The sequence below is a fragment of the Lytechinus pictus genome, chromosome 1 (assembly GCF_037042905.1).
Source record: "Lytechinus pictus isolate F3 Inbred chromosome 1, Lp3.0, whole genome shotgun sequence".
NCBI lineage: Eukaryota > Metazoa > Echinodermata > Echinoidea > Temnopleuroida > Toxopneustidae > Lytechinus > Lytechinus pictus.
The window spans coordinates 588085-607790 of record NC_087245.1 but is presented as its reverse complement, the minus strand read 5'-3'; the positions used below and the strand labels follow the sequence as shown (position 1 = coordinate 607790).

Here is a 19706-nt window from a genome sequence, read left to right as displayed (position 1 = left end):
AGTATGGAGTTAATTTATCGATGTGAATAAGCTATAAACTGTAAGTATAAAATGAGATTGACTTATTTAGTTATCAGTAATTGCCTTTCTGCTTCAATCGCAATTCGAGCAACCGTTACGGCTGTGTGGCCGGAGAAGCATTAAATGTGGTGCATTTAGCAGCAATCTAAGCTCGTTGATATTGATATTTTCGATAGCTACCGCAAACCCCCCTCCCGAACCCTCCCCCCGTGCGTGCTTTGCACGCACCGAGGCCGCTGCGCGGTTTGCGTCGTTTAGCGCCGCCAAGCGTCAGAGCGAACCTGGCGAGAACGTTGAGAATACTTATTTATAGTGATAATTTTGCAAATTATGCTTTCAATGTTTTTTGATGAGGTAAAAATATGGTTTGAATGGAGTAAACAAAATCAACGTGTCTGATGTATGAGACTAAAAAGAAAAATATGAGAGGCTGCGTGTGAAAAAAATGTGAGTGTTTAGAGTATAAGCCTAAACCTTTGCATGAAAATTATCAGAAGACAAGAAAAATATGAAAATTGCTGCAAACATGTCAAGCGGGAAAAGTAGTGCTTTGCAATAATAAAATATAGCACAATTATGTGAAATCAATCCACAATGGAAAAAGAAAATACTGTATACAGAAACAATCAATGATAAAAATGACAATGATCATAAACGTTGGTCATATTTAAAGTTGATAACTTTATAGAAGTTTATATAAGAACACAAGCTTCAAGAATATAAGGCCATGCGTTTTGAGTTGGGCCCATTTCCGTTACATCTCCAATTTTCCTCCAAAATCGCACCATTTCATTCAATTGCATTTTTTAATTATGTTTTACATCCTATACCCATAAAAGTATATATATTCTGAAAGGAGATTGTCTGAGGAATTCAAAAATGCAATCAGTAAAGGCATAGGGTAATGTCATAAAAAGTTAAATGTCAAAATATGTGGAAAACTGAAAAAATATACTTCCCAATAAATCTTAGAATCAGAAAAACTTTACCCCTATAGGAAAATAACATGCATATTTCAACTCTTTAGAGTGAGACCTTTCCAATGATATATAACTTGGTAGGGATATCTCTTACCAAAATAATTTTGCACAATCATCTTTTAAGACAAAATTTCACATCACCATTTTTCGGGTAAATATGTAACAATGCCTCATTTACCCCAAAAATATTATGCAGTCTTGCCTTTAGTTGCATGAATATACTTGCAAACACTAACCAGTATATTTAAATATGTTTACTGTGGTCATTATGAATAAAAAATTATTTCATGTGACTCAAATCATGGGATTTGTCATCTCTTGCTCAAAGACCGGTGGACCAAAGGTTGACAACTGAGAGAAAGTTTTAACATAAATATAGGAAAAATATGAATGCACAATGAAAACTTCTTATAACTGCTTTAATAGTGTGAACAAAAACCACTAACATGTTATAAATAAATCCAAGTACGCCTGGCAAAAATACTTCAATTATGTTATTTTATAGTGTTTTAAATATACCCTTTTGCTTGACATTCTGCAGAACATGGTCTCTTGGTACTGGGTTAAATGTCAATGCCAATACAAAACACATTCTATGGGTAGAATTGGGTACAATTGCCTCTGTTTTAGTGTACTCTTTGTACCAGTGTCGTTCTCAAGTAGTTTTTTGATAATTGGGATAAATATTCTCTGGATACCTTTGTGCCAGCCAAATAGGTGTCGTCACATTGTAATGTGTCATCTACTGATTGTACGCAGTGTGATGTAACATTAAGAAAAAGTAAATGGCATCAGATGAGGGCTTTATTGCTACTAACAAGTATTCAGCAATCAAAATTGTATAAAACGTGTAGTGGCTATCTGTTATGTTACCAGAATGTTACCAGAATTATTTGAAGATTCCGACACATTAAAGACTCAAAGTCATCACTGTCAGTCTACACTGTCAACATTGAAACCATTAGGTCATAATTAACAATACCGGTAGATTAATTTCTCTCGAAGTCCTTAATTAGTTTGTGCTTCTCCTTTTGAATTTTTTGCAGCTTCTAAATTTTATTGAAGGTGCACATGTACATGTAACCCACAACTATATTCTATCTCTCATTTTCTTTACATCAGACAGCCACAATTTCAATTGTATTAACTTCATGATTTACATCAATTAATTATACTAAATTAGCTTAATTATGTATCCTTTAAACTTAAAAGTTCAAATTTGACTCACTTATGATTAAAGAATAAGCCATTGAGCCCCCTAACTATTACATATTTTGGTACAGTACTGTGATGTTACACATTTAGTTTCTTAATGAAATAAAAATTTATGCTCCCCTCGTCTACCACCATGCAAAAATGGCCAATTGATGTAATACAATGTATATAATTGCTAATTACTGGTAAATGAAGTAATTTCAGGCATTTCTTTTTCTTTAAAGTAGTTGGTGATCGGATACCAAATATACCCATGTAGCACATGTATTTAAAGTTTTATACCATTAATCATTTCTTTGCTTGTCATGCAAATGTAACGATACCACCTATTTGCGGGCCCAACATAAAATGCATGGCCCTAACAAAAAATATATGTTCAACATTTCAAAGAAGTCGAGACGTACTGCTTTGATATGACATAGGGCCTAACCAACGATTAAAAATGCGCCTTTTCGTATGTACTTTCCAACCTTTTTTTTTATAGGTACAACTTATCTTCATTTGTAATGATGGATTCGTAAGCTACAGACCTAATCTATATTTTAATTAGCTATTTTGTTACCACACAGATTTTTTTTTTGTTTATTCATCATATCTCAATTAAGTTAGCACAAATCCAACAATTTTTATTGATTGAAATTAATCTCAGCAAAAAAAAATGATTATGAAAATGAAATGAAAATCGATAAATGATTTAGCATGTTTAGTATCATCTTAGTTTTGTATCGCGTTTTTTTTTATTGCTGAACGTTATAAACATGTTTTCTTTACCATACATAATTTCTTTTTGAAAAATTTGTTTTCATGTTTTTTATCTAATGATAAAGCATGAGGGGTCAGAGAGATTGCCGCCCATTTCGATATTTAAAGTTTGGTTGAAAAAAAAGGAAAACGGGTGGGAAAAAGAGGGAGAAAATGTGAGAAAATAAAAGAAAACATATTTTTTCAAAAAAATATATATGGGGGCCCCTATGGACCTAGATTGGAAGATTAAATTCAACGCATAAGTTGGGGAAGAAAATAAGAAAAGTGTTTGTACAAGTTTCTGTACATGTTATATTTTGATTCAATTGTAAATATGAAAGATATATTATAAATTAATATTTTTTTAAATTACCGGTACTTGAATTTCTTAGATTGTGTTGTTTGCAATGTACATGTGTACATGTACTTCTGATAATACTTGTCAAATTCAAAGCAATAAATAACCAACGATTTTGGCATCAACTCTAAACATTATCATAATTAATACTCTATTTGCCCCTCTCTTCTACTGTTTGATTGATTCCTCTCTCTCTCTCTTTCAGGTGGAAGCAGCCTTGACAAATGATCCAGATAATGAGGAACTATTAAAACTAAAGCATGATTTAGGGGTAAGTCTTTTATTTCATTTTTGTCTCACCTGCATAGCAGAGTGAGACTATAGGCGCCGCTTTTCCGACGGCGGCGGCGGCGGCGACGGCGGCGTCAACACCAAATCTTAACCTGAGGTTAAGTTTTTGAAATGACAGCATAACTTAGAAAGTATATGGACCTAGTTCATGAAACTTGGCCATAAGGTTAATCAAGTATTACTGAACATCCTGCCTGAGTTTCATGTCACATGACCAAGGTCAAAGGTCATTTAGGGTCAATGAACTTAGACCATGTTGGGGGAATCAACATCAAAATCTTAACCTAAGGTTAAGTTTTTGAAATGTCATCATAACTTAGAAAATATATGGACCTAGTTCATGAAACTTATACATAAGGTTAATCAAGTATCACTGAACATCCTGCATGAGTTTCACATCACATGACCAAGGTCAAAGGTCATTTAGGGTCAATGAACTTTGGCCGAATTGGGGGTATCTGTTGAATTACCATCATAACTTTGAAAGTTTATGGATCTGATTCATGAAACTTGGACATAATAGTAATCAAGTATTACTGAACATCCTGTGCAAGTTTCAGGTCACATGATCAAGGTCAAAGGTCATTTAGGGTCAATGAACTTTGGCAAAATTGGGGTATTTGTTGAATTACAGCCATAAATTTGAAAGTGTGTTGGTCTAGTTCATAAAACTTGGACATAATAGTAATCAAGTATCACTGAACATCCTGTGCGAGTTTCAGGTCACATGATCAAGGTCAAAGGTCATGTAAGGTCAAAGAACTTTGGCCACGTTGGGGGTATTTGTTGAATTGCCATCATATCTCTATAAGTGTATTGGTCTAGTTCATAAAACGTGGAAATAAGAGTAACCAAGTATCACTGAACATCTTGTGCGAGTTATAGTAGTTTTCAAAATCAGCACTGCTGCTATATTGAATCGCGTGATGCAGGTGAGACGGCCAGAGGCATTCCACTTGTTTCAGGAAATACATGTACTAAAAGTCGAAGTTGAAATGCTGAAAGTTTCATCCAAATCTTATAAAAAATAACAAAGTTATTGAATTTCAAAGTTAAGCAATATTTTGTGAAAATAGTTATTTGCAGTGCACGCTGTCATGAATATGCAGGAGAGCTGATGTCACGTCCCCACTTCCTTTTACATTAAATCATAATAATTTCATATTTTCATACTGTACCTACATGTGTGTATGATATTTCTTCCTTGTAACAAAATAAGTTGCTCATCGATTATATTACATGTTTAATAACAATAGCCAATCCATTTTATTGTTCATTGTTTGAGAAAAAAATGAATTATAATTTCATAGAATAAAAGTAAAAAATAAATAAGTGGAGATATGACATCATCATCTTGCTCATTGGATATTCATGAAGATATTTATCTAACTAACTGTTTCACTAGAAAAATGCAAAACTTTAAATGTCACAACTTTATTTCCTGTTCAATTTTAATGAAGTTTTCAGTGTTTTGTTTGTCTGATGAATATGTTCATTTGACACAAATCATATATAATTTTTGTCTCCTGCATAGCAGAGTGAGACTATAGGCGCTGCTTTTCCGACGGCGGCGGCGTCAACACCAAATCTTAACCGAAGGTGAAGTTTTTGAAATGACAGCATAACTTAGAAAGTATATAGACCTAGTTCACGAAACTTGGCCATAAGGTTAATCAAGTATTACTGAACATCCTGCCTGAGTTTCAGGTCACATGACCAAGGTCAAAGGTCATTTAGGGTCAATGAACTTAGACCATGTTGGGAATCAATATCAAAATCTTAACCTAAGGTTGAGTTTTTGAAATGTCATCATAACTTAGAAAATATATGGACCTAGTTAATTAAACTTGGACATAAGGTTAATCAAGTATTACTAAACATCCTGCATGAGTTTCACGTCAAATGACCATGGTCAAAGGTCATTTAGGGTCAATGAACTTAGGCCAAATTGGGGGTATCTGTTGAATTACCATCATAACTTTAAAAAAATTTGAAACTTGGACATAATAGTAATCAAGTATCACTGAACATCCTGTGCAAGTTTCAGGTCACATGATTAAGGTCAAAGGTCATTTAGGGTCAATGAACTTTGGCCATGTTGGGGGTATTTGTTGAATTACCATCATAACTCTGTAAGTATATTGGTCTATTTCTTAAAACTTGGACATAAGAGTCGTCAAGTATCACTGAACATCTCATGCAAGTTTCAGGTCACATGACCAAAGTCAAAGGTCATTTAAGGTCATTGAACTTTGGCCATTTTAGGGGTAATTATTAGATTACTGTCAAAACTTTCAAAGTTTATAGATATAGTGTATAAAATGTGGATATAGGGGTAATGTATCACTGACAATGTAGGTCACATTATCAAGGTCAAATGTCAATGAACGTAGTATTGCATCATGTGAATGGTGTTTTTTGTGAATAATTATTAAAAGGTTGTTTTCAAAGTCAGCACTGCTGCTATATTGAATCGCGTGATGCAGGTGAGACCGCCAGAGGCATTCCACTTGTCAACCTTAAGCTCCCCTTTTATTTTATCAGTGGAGAAAGATGTTTGGCATAGGTACTGGTATAAAGGTTGACATGGATGATTTAAGTTTTATTATGCTTGGTCATGGTATTATTTATTTGAATTCATATAAAAGAGAAAAATCAAAGAAACAGGTCAATAAAAGTTTGAGAAAAATAAGGAAGTACAATGTAAGCATATTGAGATCGCTAATGCTTTGTCAATTCTCCCATTGGCTATGTGACCAAGATCTGTGGATTCTGTAATTTTCGTGTACATATTTCTCCTCAATTTTCTCTTTTATCTACATGTAGTTTACTACAAGATTAGGTGTTCTCTTTACGTGACGACATGTAGTACAGGTTTCACATTATATCATGAATGAGATGTTTTGGGTATGTTTTCATTGTCCAAAGGAGAGAGTTACACATGTGTTACATCACAAATCTTGGTTGCATTGCCATTGGAGGATTTTAATTTTGGAATCTGCCACCAATTTTTAGGTTATTTCTTTCAATTATGCAAATGAGTTTCTTGTAGATTTGCATAACTTTGCACAACTCATTTTGTGCAAACTTCCACTTTCAATCTTCAAAGTTCTTCAAATTCTTCAATCAAAGATGAAATTTTCTCCTACACACTCTACATGAACATTGCATTTGACTCACTTGTATACTAGTGATGTGTTTAAGTTTTAATCTGTTCTAAATCTAATCTGATACATTCACCACAAGTTGAATTTAAAAAAAAAAATCAATTGAAGGTGTTGCTCATGTTAGCATGCTGAACTGCAGAAGTATGCAAGCAATGTACGCTGTACATGTTCATGTCAGAATTCATGACAATTGCAATTTCCTAGCAATGTCACCAAATATCTAAGTAAGAGTGTTGCCTATCACAATATAAGCTTTTCTTTTATTTGTTTTGAACAGGAAGTGATAGAACTGACATCTGATCTTCTGAGTGCATCACAAGGAGCAAGTACATCATCAGCTGAAGCAGAAGTAGAAGATACTGTCTCACATCCATGGAATGTAGGAGATAGATGCTTAGCATGCTGGAGCAAGGAACAACAGTGAGTTTTAGAAGCACAAAGAAAATTAGTATCTGTATTCACCTATCTTGCACACAGGGGTAATCCCCCATGGTATTTAAAGTGATTAAAAAATTATAAAAAATGAGAATGGGAAAAAAAAATTAAAGAGAGTGTGTGGTGTATCCCTTTTTTCTGAAGAGAAAATTGGCTCCTCTTCAAACTTTAATTAACAAACTTTTAGACAAATGCATTGGCAGGTGAAAATTCATGCCCCCAAATGTAATGGAACATTTGGTGTTAAATAGATAAAATATAAGACGATTCAAATTCAGAATTATACTCGAGTGTTAATATATCTGTGATTACCACAAATATTTTAGAATAATGATTCTGGATTTTAGAATTTAGTCCACAACGTGCCAAAATAGATCTCTGATTGTATTGTCTGTAAGATTATAATAATAATAATAATAATAGCGGTATATTTACCCAGGGTAGCCGCTTCAGTTCCGAAAACTGTTCTCCCAGCGGGCCCTGCTATTATTACCCCGGCTTTAGCTGGGCTGCCTAGGCGCTCAAGCATTCAAGGAATTAATCCTGCCGGGTACCCATTTACCTCACCTGGGTCGAGTGCAGCACAATGTGGATAAATTTCTTGCCGAAGGAAATTACGCCATGGCTGGGATTCGAACCCACGACCCTCTGTTTCAAAGTCCGAAGACTAATCCACTGGGCCACAACGCTTATAGCGCTGGTCGGCCCTCTAAGAAAGTCTGTTTTGCAAAACTTGACACATCACAATTAGTAGTTATAGTAAATCTAAAGTCAAGTTTAGTTGTCCCTGTTAACAAGTATCACTGAATTCGCCTCTCGGTGATCTGCTCTATCTGCTAACACCTTTTTACTTTTTAGTTATAGATGAGTTCTTAAAATACATGTAGGCTAAAAGTGCATCATCCTTTTGTTTCAAACTTGTACAGAAGATGGTTATAATTAAATTTTTTTTTTTTTTGGTTGTGAATATTTTTGATTAATTGATGGCAGTGTTTCAGTAGTAGCTTGACTGGAATGGCACAAGAGATCATATACTGTATATATTTTTTAATAACTTTGTTTTTCTTCCAGGTATTACCCAGCAACAATAGACAAGATTCATGATGAAATCACAGCCACTGTTATCTTTGATGTTTATGAAAATGTGGAAGTTAAACAGGTAACATGGTTTTGTGTACAATTTCAATGCAGATTGTGTTTCAGCCAAATATAAACACATTAATGTTCTTTCTTTTACTCATTCAAATCACTTGATTTTATGTCATGATCTGAAAGTATTACCAACAAATTTCATTGAAAAAACAATGAAGAAAGAAGGAAAAAAAAGAGAAAAATACCAAAGAAGTTGCAAATACAATATAGTACTTAAGAAATTGATCCAATATTGCCTTTTTTCAAGTACATTTGCTAAGAACACCACAAAGGGTTTCTACACACAAGATTAGCTCATTTGAAGCTTTATTTAGGGAATATGAAAAATATGATTTTACATATTTTTTATGAATAAATTAACATAATTGATGAGAAGCAATTTTCATAAATTAACTAGCTAGACAAATTTTGTAGATTAGGTCACTAGCGATGTGCTAACCAATTTTCCGCATGACTGCGCAATCAACAAGATTTTTTTCTTTTCCTTTTCATCTAGTGTACATATTTTGTAAGGTTACGTACAGCAACTGTATCAAATCAATTGGATATGTTATTTCAATTGATTTGATGTACTGCTATAATTCAACTGCACCAAGCATCTGTTGATTTCCAGGCCTTACGAGGGCATAAATTCCATATGAGTGGGACACCTTCCATTGCCATGACCTTCAATGGCCTTGAATTAATCCCATAGTATCAACATTACATCTACAGGTACCCTTTATGAATCATTTTACATCTAAACATCTTTTATTGTTTTTTTTCCAGTTATCCAAATTGAAAGACATACCACCAGACTACAAGTCTAATATAAAACCACCATCAGCAGACTCGGCTATATCAAAGTAAGTAAATACAAGTATTCTAGTTGCGTTAGACCAATTTCAGTGGCAATATACTAGTTACATATACGGTATCCTCTGATTGGATAATAACAATTGACAATAGTTTAAACATTTTAAGGGAAAATATGTTTTATAAAATAACCTACTTTTAATATATTTAAAAGGTTTATTGATTTGTTTTAATTGGAAAGCATCAAGTTGTCTTTCTCAGAAGTATACATACCCCACACAAAAAAAATTAAAGACAACTCTTCGATAATCTTCAAAATGATTTTTATCCACTTGGCATACTAATGGAAGGTCTGATTCTCAGATTGTTGAACACCATCATGTTAAAACACACTTGGTCTACAGTGCGTATCAAAAAAAAGTTGACACTTAGAAAAAATCCTGTAAAATTATACATTTGTAATATCCTGAAGATTTTTCCACATTTTAACAATGGTAAAGATCCATTTAAGCAAATGACGACATGACTGTCGAAAAATATTTTCGCTTGGGTGAGCACCACTTACTTTTGAAAAGTTAGTGAAAAATTATTTGCGCAGAACTTTGAAATAGTTATGCAAATAAAAGTAGACCTTATTCATGAAGAACATGTGGAATTTAGCTAGTAAAATTGATTTGAAGATATCTTTACCTTTTTTAACTTGTTTCCTTGCCCAAAACACTTCGAAAAGTGCATTGCGCCCCACCCCACTCCTCCACACACCGAGGCCATCGTCATGATATTTGCTTTACACTGAGCTGTGATTTACATGAAATGGCTTAGGTTTGATTTTTATTTTGTTAATCATTGTCAAGCTTGGAAAAAGTGTGGAGAAACAAGTATTAAATGACAAAATAAAATGTAAACCCACTTTAAATGATAAAAACTAAGTGAAAAAATGCTGGAGATGTCTGATATAAGCTTTTGTTTAGAATCACTTGTCCTCAGATCCAGCTGGCACAAAAAGGGTAAAGGTTGTGCTTACTATGTGTTGGAATTTCAATTTGGGTGGCAAAATTGTTACTAAGTGCTTGAATGTATCCGTTTTATTTCAATTGACTAAAAGTGCAAGGGAAATGTACGAGAAATGTTTCGCAGGGTAAGTTTGATTTCGCCCTTTCCTCTTGACACAGCGTGAAAACAATCATTTCTGCGCAAACAGGTTTCTGCAACCTTTACAAAAATGAACAGTGCTCACTCAAGTGTAACATTCTGTCAAAACTGTTACTTTCATTGGATAGATGAGACCCAAACCCAAGATTATATGTGAAAAAATTACCCACATGTTGTATATTTTTTAATTCCCATGGCTTTTTCAAAGTGTAAACTTTTTTTTGATGCGCACTGTATATCAATTTGGTCTAATTAATGTTTGGCCCAAACGTCATTTGGTCCAACTGTCATTAAGTCCAACACCAAGAGTGTCTTATTTCTACTTCATCTACTTGTAATTTTGCACTTTGTCAAATGAACAAATTGGTTCATAAAGGACAAGTCCACCCCAACAAAAAGTTGATTTGAATAAAAAGAGAAAAATCCAACAGGCATAACACTGAAAATTTCATCAAAATCAGATATAAAATTAGAAAGTTATGATATTTAAAAGTTTCGCTCAATTTCACAAAAAAATATATATACATCCTGGTCAGTATGCAAATGATGAGACTGATGACATCATCCACTCACTATATCTTTTGTATTTTATTATATGAAATATGAAATATTCTAATTTTCTCCTCATTGTCAAGTGAAACAATTATTAATTCCTCCCTGAACATGTGGAATTAGCATTGTTTAATACTATATGGTTCAGTCAAGTTGGTCCTTATTGTCAAATGTTTAAAAAATGAAATATTGTATAATTAAAACAATAAAAAACAAAAGAAATAGTGAGTGATGTACATCATCGACTGACTAATTTGCATGACACTGAATTGTGCATATCAACGTTTAGTGAAAAATAAACGAAACTTTAAAATGCCATAACTTTCTTATTTTACATCCGATTTTGATGAAATTTTCAGTGTTATGCTAGTTTGATTTTTCTCTATTTATTCAAATCAACATTTTTCTGGGGTGGACTTGACCTTTAAACAGTTGATTTAGTCATATGGACTACATGTATATGATGTTAGGCCAATAGATGAAATGGGTGTTACCTAATTTGAAATTAGACAAAAAATGTTTACTGGCCTCATTAGCATTTAAATCAAAAGATCTTTAGACATACTGGTTGTAGATGATCTAGGATTACACCTTATGGGGTAAGACCAAATAAAAGTTAGAAAAAGTAGGTGTAAACCAAATGACAATACACCTTTACAAAACCCTCTTTGATAAATTGGACTGGCATTAGAAGACATAAGCGTTTTTAATTGATGCTCTTGTTAGGATTGTCTCAGAAAACTGATCAAAATTAATGCAGTTGTTAAATTATTGGTACTTGATGGTATATTTCATCTTTTAGTTGTATGTGAAATGCACCAATGTATTTGGGTACAGTGATTTTCCGCGATCACGGAAACAGATGGAATTCATCGAATCGGCCTTTTTAAACGGAAAGTGGCTTTTCAAACGGAAAATCACGGAAAACATATTTTTCCTCAAAATGCACAGATAAGCAACAGAAATTACTCCCATATCCTCAACGAAATACGAATATCAACTGGCCAAAAAACACAATTTCACTTCGATGTAACCATGACCATCCACACATTGTGACTGCACTTGACCCCATGAATCAATCATATCGAAATTACATTCACGTAGGCATAAAGGCAGAATTAACACGGCCGTGTGTTGCTGCCCTCTGCGTTCGGTCATAACATCATGATTGTGGTACTCCTCAAATCCAAAATGGCGGATAGGCAAAAGTCGTCGACTGCTCAAAACGATGTCTAAAAAGTCCCCAAATTTATCGATAAAATCTCATTCAACCGCAAAATAATGCTAATTATGTGAAAGGTGAGGATGTATTCATGTTAATTATGTTTCTTTAAATAGTTGCATTGTTAGTTCAGTGGCAGATGCAAATTTTGACCTGTGCGAGCATTTTGTCATCGCAACTCGTTGCTTATTGATTTTCTATGTAAACGGAATTGTCACTTTTTCATGTGCACACAGTCTATGGGGAAACAGAATTTCCGATTTCAGACATGGTAAAATGGAATTTAAGATTTTCTGAAACGAAAAATGCAATTTTTAGAAACGGAAAATCATTGTCCCAAGATCATTATTTTATTTAGAAAATTAATAATGTTGGTTACCAGTTTGTGATATGGTTAAAGTGATCCAGTTGCATTAAAGGTGTTTCATTGATTAGAAATTAAGAATAGCAATATAATTATCATTGAGCAGTTTATTCTAATAGTTAGATCACTATAGATAATTTACAATGCTCAGTTTACTTTTGGATGTAAATACATTTATATGCTCATGAGCTGTTTAATGTGTAATGAATTGAAAAACATAGTATCCATTCATGAAGTCAATGAGTGTATTTACTTGCCAGCACTGTATTACTGAAAGCACACATTGATTTCATACTCTGAAAACTTTGCAAACATTCTACCAAAGCCATTTCAAAGAAAGATTACAAAAAGAGGTATAACACATTCATAGTCTCTTTGTTTCCTCTTAGTAATGAAATATGGTAAAAATAGCTGATCATTGATTTTATGAATTTTACTACTTTTTGTCTCACCTGCATAGCAGAGTGAGACTATAGGCGCCGCTTTTCCGACGGCGACGGCGGCGTCAACACCAAATCTTAACCTGAGGTTAAGTTTTTGAAATGACAGCATAACTTAGAAAGTATATGGACCTAGTTCATGAAACTTGGCCATAAGGTTAATCAAGTATTACTGAACATCCTGCCTGAGTTTCATGTCACATGACCAAGGTCAAAGGTCATTTAGGGTCAATGAACTTAGACCATGTTGGGGGAATCAACATCAAAATCTTAACCTAAGGTTAAGTTTTTGAAATGTCATCATAACTTAGAAAATATATGGACCTAGTTCATGAAACTTATACATAAGGTTAATCAAGTATCACTGAACATCCTGCATGAGTTTCACGTCACATGACCAAGGTCAAAGGTCATTTAGGGTCAATGAACTTTGGCCGAATTGGGGGTATCTGTTGAATTACCATCATAACTTTGAAAGTTTATTATGGATCTGATTCATGAAACTTGGACATAATAGTAATCAAGTATTACTGAACATCCTGTGCAAGTTTCAGGTCACATGATCAAGGTCAAAGGTCATGTAAGGTCAAAGAACTTTGGCCACGTCTGGGGTATTTGTTGAATTGCCATCATATCTCTGTAAGTGTATTGGTCTAGTTCATAAAACGTGGAAATACGAGTAACCAAGTATCACTGAACATCTTGTGCGAGTTATAGTAGTTTTCAAAATCAGCACTGCTGCTATATTGAATCGCGTGATGCAGGTGAGACGGCCAGAGGCATTCCACTTGTTTAGAGAATATATACACTTGGTAATAATAGAATTACCATTTTAAAGTCACTAGAATTTTTCTAATACATGTATTTGGCATATGCGAAGAAGAATGCAATTAGGATGATATTATAACTAAGACAATTGAACTCTGCCAAATTTTTCCAATCTAGTATTTATGTATTAGTATATGGGAGAATTTTGAGCATTCTAAAGAAAATGTCGTGATCATCACGTTAATATTATGAAAACTGTTTGATACACTTTTCTTTTGACTCTAAAGGAAGCAGTTGCTTGCCAAACAGAGAGAATACAAGAAGAAGAAGCAACAGAAGAAGGCTGATAGACAGAAACAACAGGAACAACTTCATGAAGATCAGAAGAAGTCATGGTTGAACTTTAGTAGTAAGGTAAGGTGTCATGCATGCTCATTTTAGGGGCCCTGTTGCGTAAATGTTTCATGTATCGTAATTTTGCCATCCAGTTATGTCAATAATCAATAAAAATCAACGGTTCCATGATAGTTACCATTGGATGATAAAGTTGTGATAATCATTTGTAAGAATGGGGAAACCCCCTCTGAAGTTTAATCCAACACACAACTAAAGAAGCTACCTGCAGCATCAGGAGGTAGAGGGTTGAAGTCTGTGACCTTGATATCCAAGACAGATTTTAAATTTTGATTTATTATTTTTTTGGAAAGTTTTTATCACAATTAACAGTGGAACTGATCAAACTAATGATGCTTAGGGTGATGAAGTCTCTACAGCTTATATACTAAATTTGATTCTAACGTATTTTCATTTCTATGAAGGGATTATATGATCCTCCAGAAACTTGGCCCCTGAGAGCTACATCCTGTTCTTTATAACCTTCAATTTAAGAATTTCCTTTGTGTTCAAGTAATTGAGGTTCAATATAAACTATTAAATACTAATCTTGATCCCAAATGACTCAAGGGGGCTATAGAGGTGAAAATAAAATCAATAGCATCTGAGATGTAAACTGCTTTTCAACATACCACTATCATATAATTTTAGAGTATTTGCTACTTCCAATATTGAAATAGGAAAGCATATGCAGTCTTTCAGAATGTATTATCAACAATTATAGTTTACCTGCTAATTAACATTCCATTTATTTGGCTTTAAATGAAAATCACACACTGCAAAATTTTTGGTGTTTGGTCACATATGTTCCATCAAGATTTTCTCTTATAGAATATTTGATAATATGTGGTATTGTGAATGAATTTATATGCCATAGAATGTGGGCCAGTCATTTAACAAACAATGATTTCATGAGAAAGTCTTTAAAGTCAAGTTTAATTATCAAATATTGTTTGAGATCTAGATCATATGTAAACATTGCTTTGTGACATAACCTGTAACTTGTGAAATCTAAGCTGAAAAAAAAAACAGTTCACACTGAAGATCAGTGTGGGACAGTGTATTGATTTTTTTCATTTCAAGATTTTATTTGATTTTTTATTTTCCAGGCAACAAAAGGAAAGAAAGGCTTCACGAAGAAGAGCATCTTTGCTTCTCCGGATGTCACTGATGGTAAAGTGGGTGTCGGCACTTGTGGGGTCGGAGGTCAACCAATGACAAAGTTTAAAATGCCAAAACACAATGTTGTGAGAAAATGATGAATGTTAAGACAAAGAATGATGGACTGAAGGTTTGATAGCAGGCATGGCAGGAAAGTGGAAAATGGAATGATGGATAGAAGGAAAGGTGAAGGTCATGGTTTGGAAAGAATAGAATCAGGTACGAAGATGAATCAAAGGAGACACTTTAGAGAGGTAAGAGAAAAAGACCAGTTCACATGATGAACTTCAGGAAAGGTGAATAGAAGGAAGGAGGCCAGGCTATGAGAAGGCAAAATTCTGGAATAAAAAAGATTGATGGGAGACAATTTGTAAGTGAGCAAGGCATTGGCATTATTTATATTAAGAGAATTTGGTTCTAAAAAATCTCACAAAATTATTGAAACAAAGTTGTAAATATTTTTAAGGCAATCAAACAATCATAAAATTATGACCACTATAAATACATGGGATATTCAAATGGGTAGTCTCTGTGATGTCTGATACTAGGGAGTCTTAGGGACAACTTCCACAATTTGCTACTATGCATGGAATGGTAAAATTATATACATTTTTTTTTCAAAGTAGATTGAAAATACAGTTCTTTATAATGACCTGCAAAAATATTTTGATTACTAACGCAAGGGATACATGTAGGTGAATACATTCAGGAAGAAAGCAATAATTGAAAAAAATATATAACTAATATTTTGTACACATAAATTATGGGAGAGTTTTCCCTTGCATTTTGTCACAATGGACCTCCTTGATTGTCAGTATGAGGTGTATGTATTATCATTTCAGAAATTCTTGTTCCTCATGTGATTTATTGCACCACCCTGATTTTCTGCTTTCTATGTCCTATAATTTGCCAAGATATGATTTTTGTCTCACCTGCATAACAAAGTGAGACTATAGGCCCCGCTATTCGGACCTTAACCTAAGGATAAGTTTTTTAAATGTCATCATAACTTAGAAAATATATGGACCTAGTTCATGAAATTTACACATGAGAGTAATAAAATATCACTGAACATCCTGTTTGAGTTTCAGGTCACATGGCCAAGGTCAAAGGTCATTTAGGGTCAATGAACTTTGGCCATGTTGGTGGTATTTGTTGAATTACCATCGTAACTTTGAATGTTTATGGATATAGTTAATGAAATGTAGACATAGGGGTATTCCAGTATAATTGCTCATCTTGCATAAGTCTTAGGTCACTTGAATGGTGTTTTTTTTTAATAATTATTTTATAGTCATTTTTAAAGTTAGCACTGCTGCTACATTTAATCGCCTAATGCTGGCGAGACTGGTAGAGGCGCTCCACTTGTTTTTTTTTTGTTTTTTTTATATTATACAAAACAAATCCTTTTTAATGAGCTTGAGGATAACTACAGTGTCAGAAAAAATAGCACTTTCATAATATACCTATTGTTTAAAGGTCAAGTCCACCTCAGAAAAATGTTGATTTGAATCAACAGAGAAAAATCAGACAAGCATAATGCTGAAAACTTTATCTAAATCGGATGTAAAATAAGAAAGTTATGACATTTTAAATTTTTGCTTATTTTTCACAAAATAGTTATATGCACACTTTAGTCACATGCAAATGAGACTATTTCTATTTCACTATTTCTTTTTTATTTTATTGTTTTAATTATACAATATTTCAATTTTTACAGATTTGACAATAAGGACCAACTTGAATGAACCATATAATGTTAAACAATGGCAATTCCACATGTTCAGGGTGAAATAAAACTTTGTTTCACAGGACAATGATGAGAAAATTAGATTATTTTATATAATAAAATACAAAAGAAATTGTAAGTGAAGTCATCAGTTCCCTCATTTGCATACTGACTGGAATGTGCATATAACTATTATGTGAAATTAAAGATAAATGAAAGTAGTTGCAGTGAACACTGATTTCACGAGAAAGTCTGTAAAATAAAACCAGGCTTAATCGTCACTTTATCATCGAGGATCTAGATCTGGTACAGTTACGTAGACTCAACTTTGTGAAATCTTGAAATCTACGCTGAAAATGTTCACACTGAAGATCACCAACACAGATAAGCGCACGTGGGACAGTGTATTATTATTGCTTTGAATGTCGGCCCGACGCTTGACCCGAATCCCGTGCTTATTTGCTAATTTCTCAGCAATTACACAATTTCTTCCAGAATCCTTTGGCACATATTTTTTATTTTTACAGACACACTTTGGTGGTCATTTCATTGGATTCTGTACGAACTCATTTTGAAATCGTTACCACTACTGGAATTTATCTTTAAGCAAAACTTTAAAATTTCATAACTTTCTTATTTTATATTTTATATAAGTGGTGATGGATTTTGCGATTTGTGTGTGTGTAGAGTGCTTATTCTTGTTTCTTTCAATACCAAATTTGTTGGGACCCTATTCACTGTTGACTAAACAGGAGTGAGTGAAGTTGACTGGTTGAAAACCCATTTGTACCAAACACTGCATTTCCTACAATGTAAGTTGTTTGGGCACAGTGTCGTAGTGTTGCATAAAGACATGGAATGGCCCCAAGTTCTCCTCACTTTAAACCCAGGGACTTGTTTGTTTGGGGGTATCTGAATTCAAGGGTGTACCGTAGCCCTCTACAGACCATGCAGAAGAGAATCACACAGGTATTAAACATTCTAAGGAAATGCATGCTTATGCTTTGTTGAGCCATGGTAGGGATGCTATATTTTGTTTAGAAGAGCTCTGGCAGGCATGGAGCTCACATACAAGATTCAGAGTATGGACACTGTTGTTCAAAGTAATTTGGACTAAGACAGAATCCTTTATTTTTGTATCATTTAAATGTTGTAGTTTAACATTAAATATTGATATGACATAATATGAATAAAATGTACAATGTTGCTGTTCTACAGGAAATGTATTTGTTTCCTTTTTATTGAAATGGTGTTGAAGGATTATGTTGGTAACAAATTAAATTAAGATTGGAGTATGTAGCCCCCCCCCCCCAAAAAAAAAAATCTATATGACCCCTTCCGCTTCGTAATGAGTAATCTCATTTTTAAAATAAACTCTCAAGTATCAGTATGGCTGTAGCCTATAATCTAGACAGAAGCTGCAGATTACTATCTATGCTGTTACGCTAAAACTAAGAAATCTGTCTGGTGCCTATTCACTTTCATCTTGTTTTGCATTAGTTGTAGTTTTTGACCAGGATTTGGTGCAGGTTTTTCTTTTAATTGCCACCAGATATTCATTGATAAAAAGAAAAAAAAAAAACGAATGCAAGTCGTGGGTGTAAACGCGTTTGCTGCTTCGCAGCCAATGTTATTTAGTCATCCACATCAGACATATTGCTGACGTTTTGCTTAACAGCATCAGACCCGTAAAGACATAGACAAAAGCTGCAGTTAGACTTTGTCTAGAATACAGGCTAGTATGGCTCATAAAGTGAACCCATTCAGAGTGATCATATGTCTACATTTCAAAATGTTCCTGATGTTATTTATTAATGTTTATCCCGCTCATGATTGATTGTGTATATATAGGGATATAATAAATGCATTTTCTTGAAATGATTATTCTTTTGAAATTATTATGGTTTTAATAGGAAAATGGGAAGTCATTCAAGATGTGAAAGAGGATGGTTACTCCAAACACTGATAAATGGCCTCAGATCAGGGAATTGCATGATCCAATATTTTTGTGAAAATAGCCGCATCCAACTCCTAATCTCTGAAAAAGTGTCTACCACTTGGAAGTATACCCTTCAATCTGTGAATGTACAGGTCCAATTTACTCAATGTTACCTAATATTTGCCATTTCCAAGTATGTATAAAAGAGTCATGACAAGAACCTCCATCAGGATTACCTGAGTTGTAGGAAATTTAGTGAAGTTTTTAAGAAGTTGTGTTATATGACTCCCTGATCTGACATAAATACCTGTTTGGTTTGCAGTAAACCAAGAAATGAAGCATTAGAGAGAGGATAGGAGCAGAGAATCTGAAAAGTCTGCAAAGAGTGTTATAAGCCCTAAAATATCTATTCAATATACTGTATAGATTAAAAACTAAAATAACTACCACACCTAATTAGGAGTATTTTGAGCAAATTTATTCAGGGATACTGGAAAGGACATTATTTTGATTGTTTTTGATAGAGAATATGGCAAGGAAATGTACTTGTCTATAATATAATTCAATGCAAAAAGTAAGAAAAGAAGTTGTACACTATATGTTAAATATGAGCTACTCAAAGTTGTACATATGATGCTGGATTGACAAGGCCTTGTTTTTTTATTGAGAGAGAGGGGGGGGGTGGCAGGGGAGGAGGGGCGGGGTATCAGGATCAGGACACCATTATATATTATCCGGGTAATAAATCAACTAAAATACATCCCAGATCCAACTAACATACAGGACCTTATCAACCCAGCAACATTACGCAGGCATTAGAAGGAAATT

At 33.8% G+C, this 19706-nt stretch overlaps 1 protein-coding gene across 1 annotated transcript; it reads left to right on the top strand.

The window, feature by feature from the left end:
• Positions 1-3433: 3433 nt before the first annotated feature.
• On the top strand, positions 3434-18817 carry LOC129255456 (survival of motor neuron-related-splicing factor 30-like; the record flags this gene model as incomplete). The annotated part of the gene is made up of 6 exons (XM_054893810.2): positions 3434-3589; positions 7054-7196; positions 8283-8370; positions 9132-9208; positions 13944-14070; positions 15159-18817. Coding segments are annotated over 6 exons (741 nt in total), but the record flags the coding sequence as incomplete, so codon positions are not given.
• Between the last annotated feature and the right edge of the window lie 889 nt (positions 18818-19706).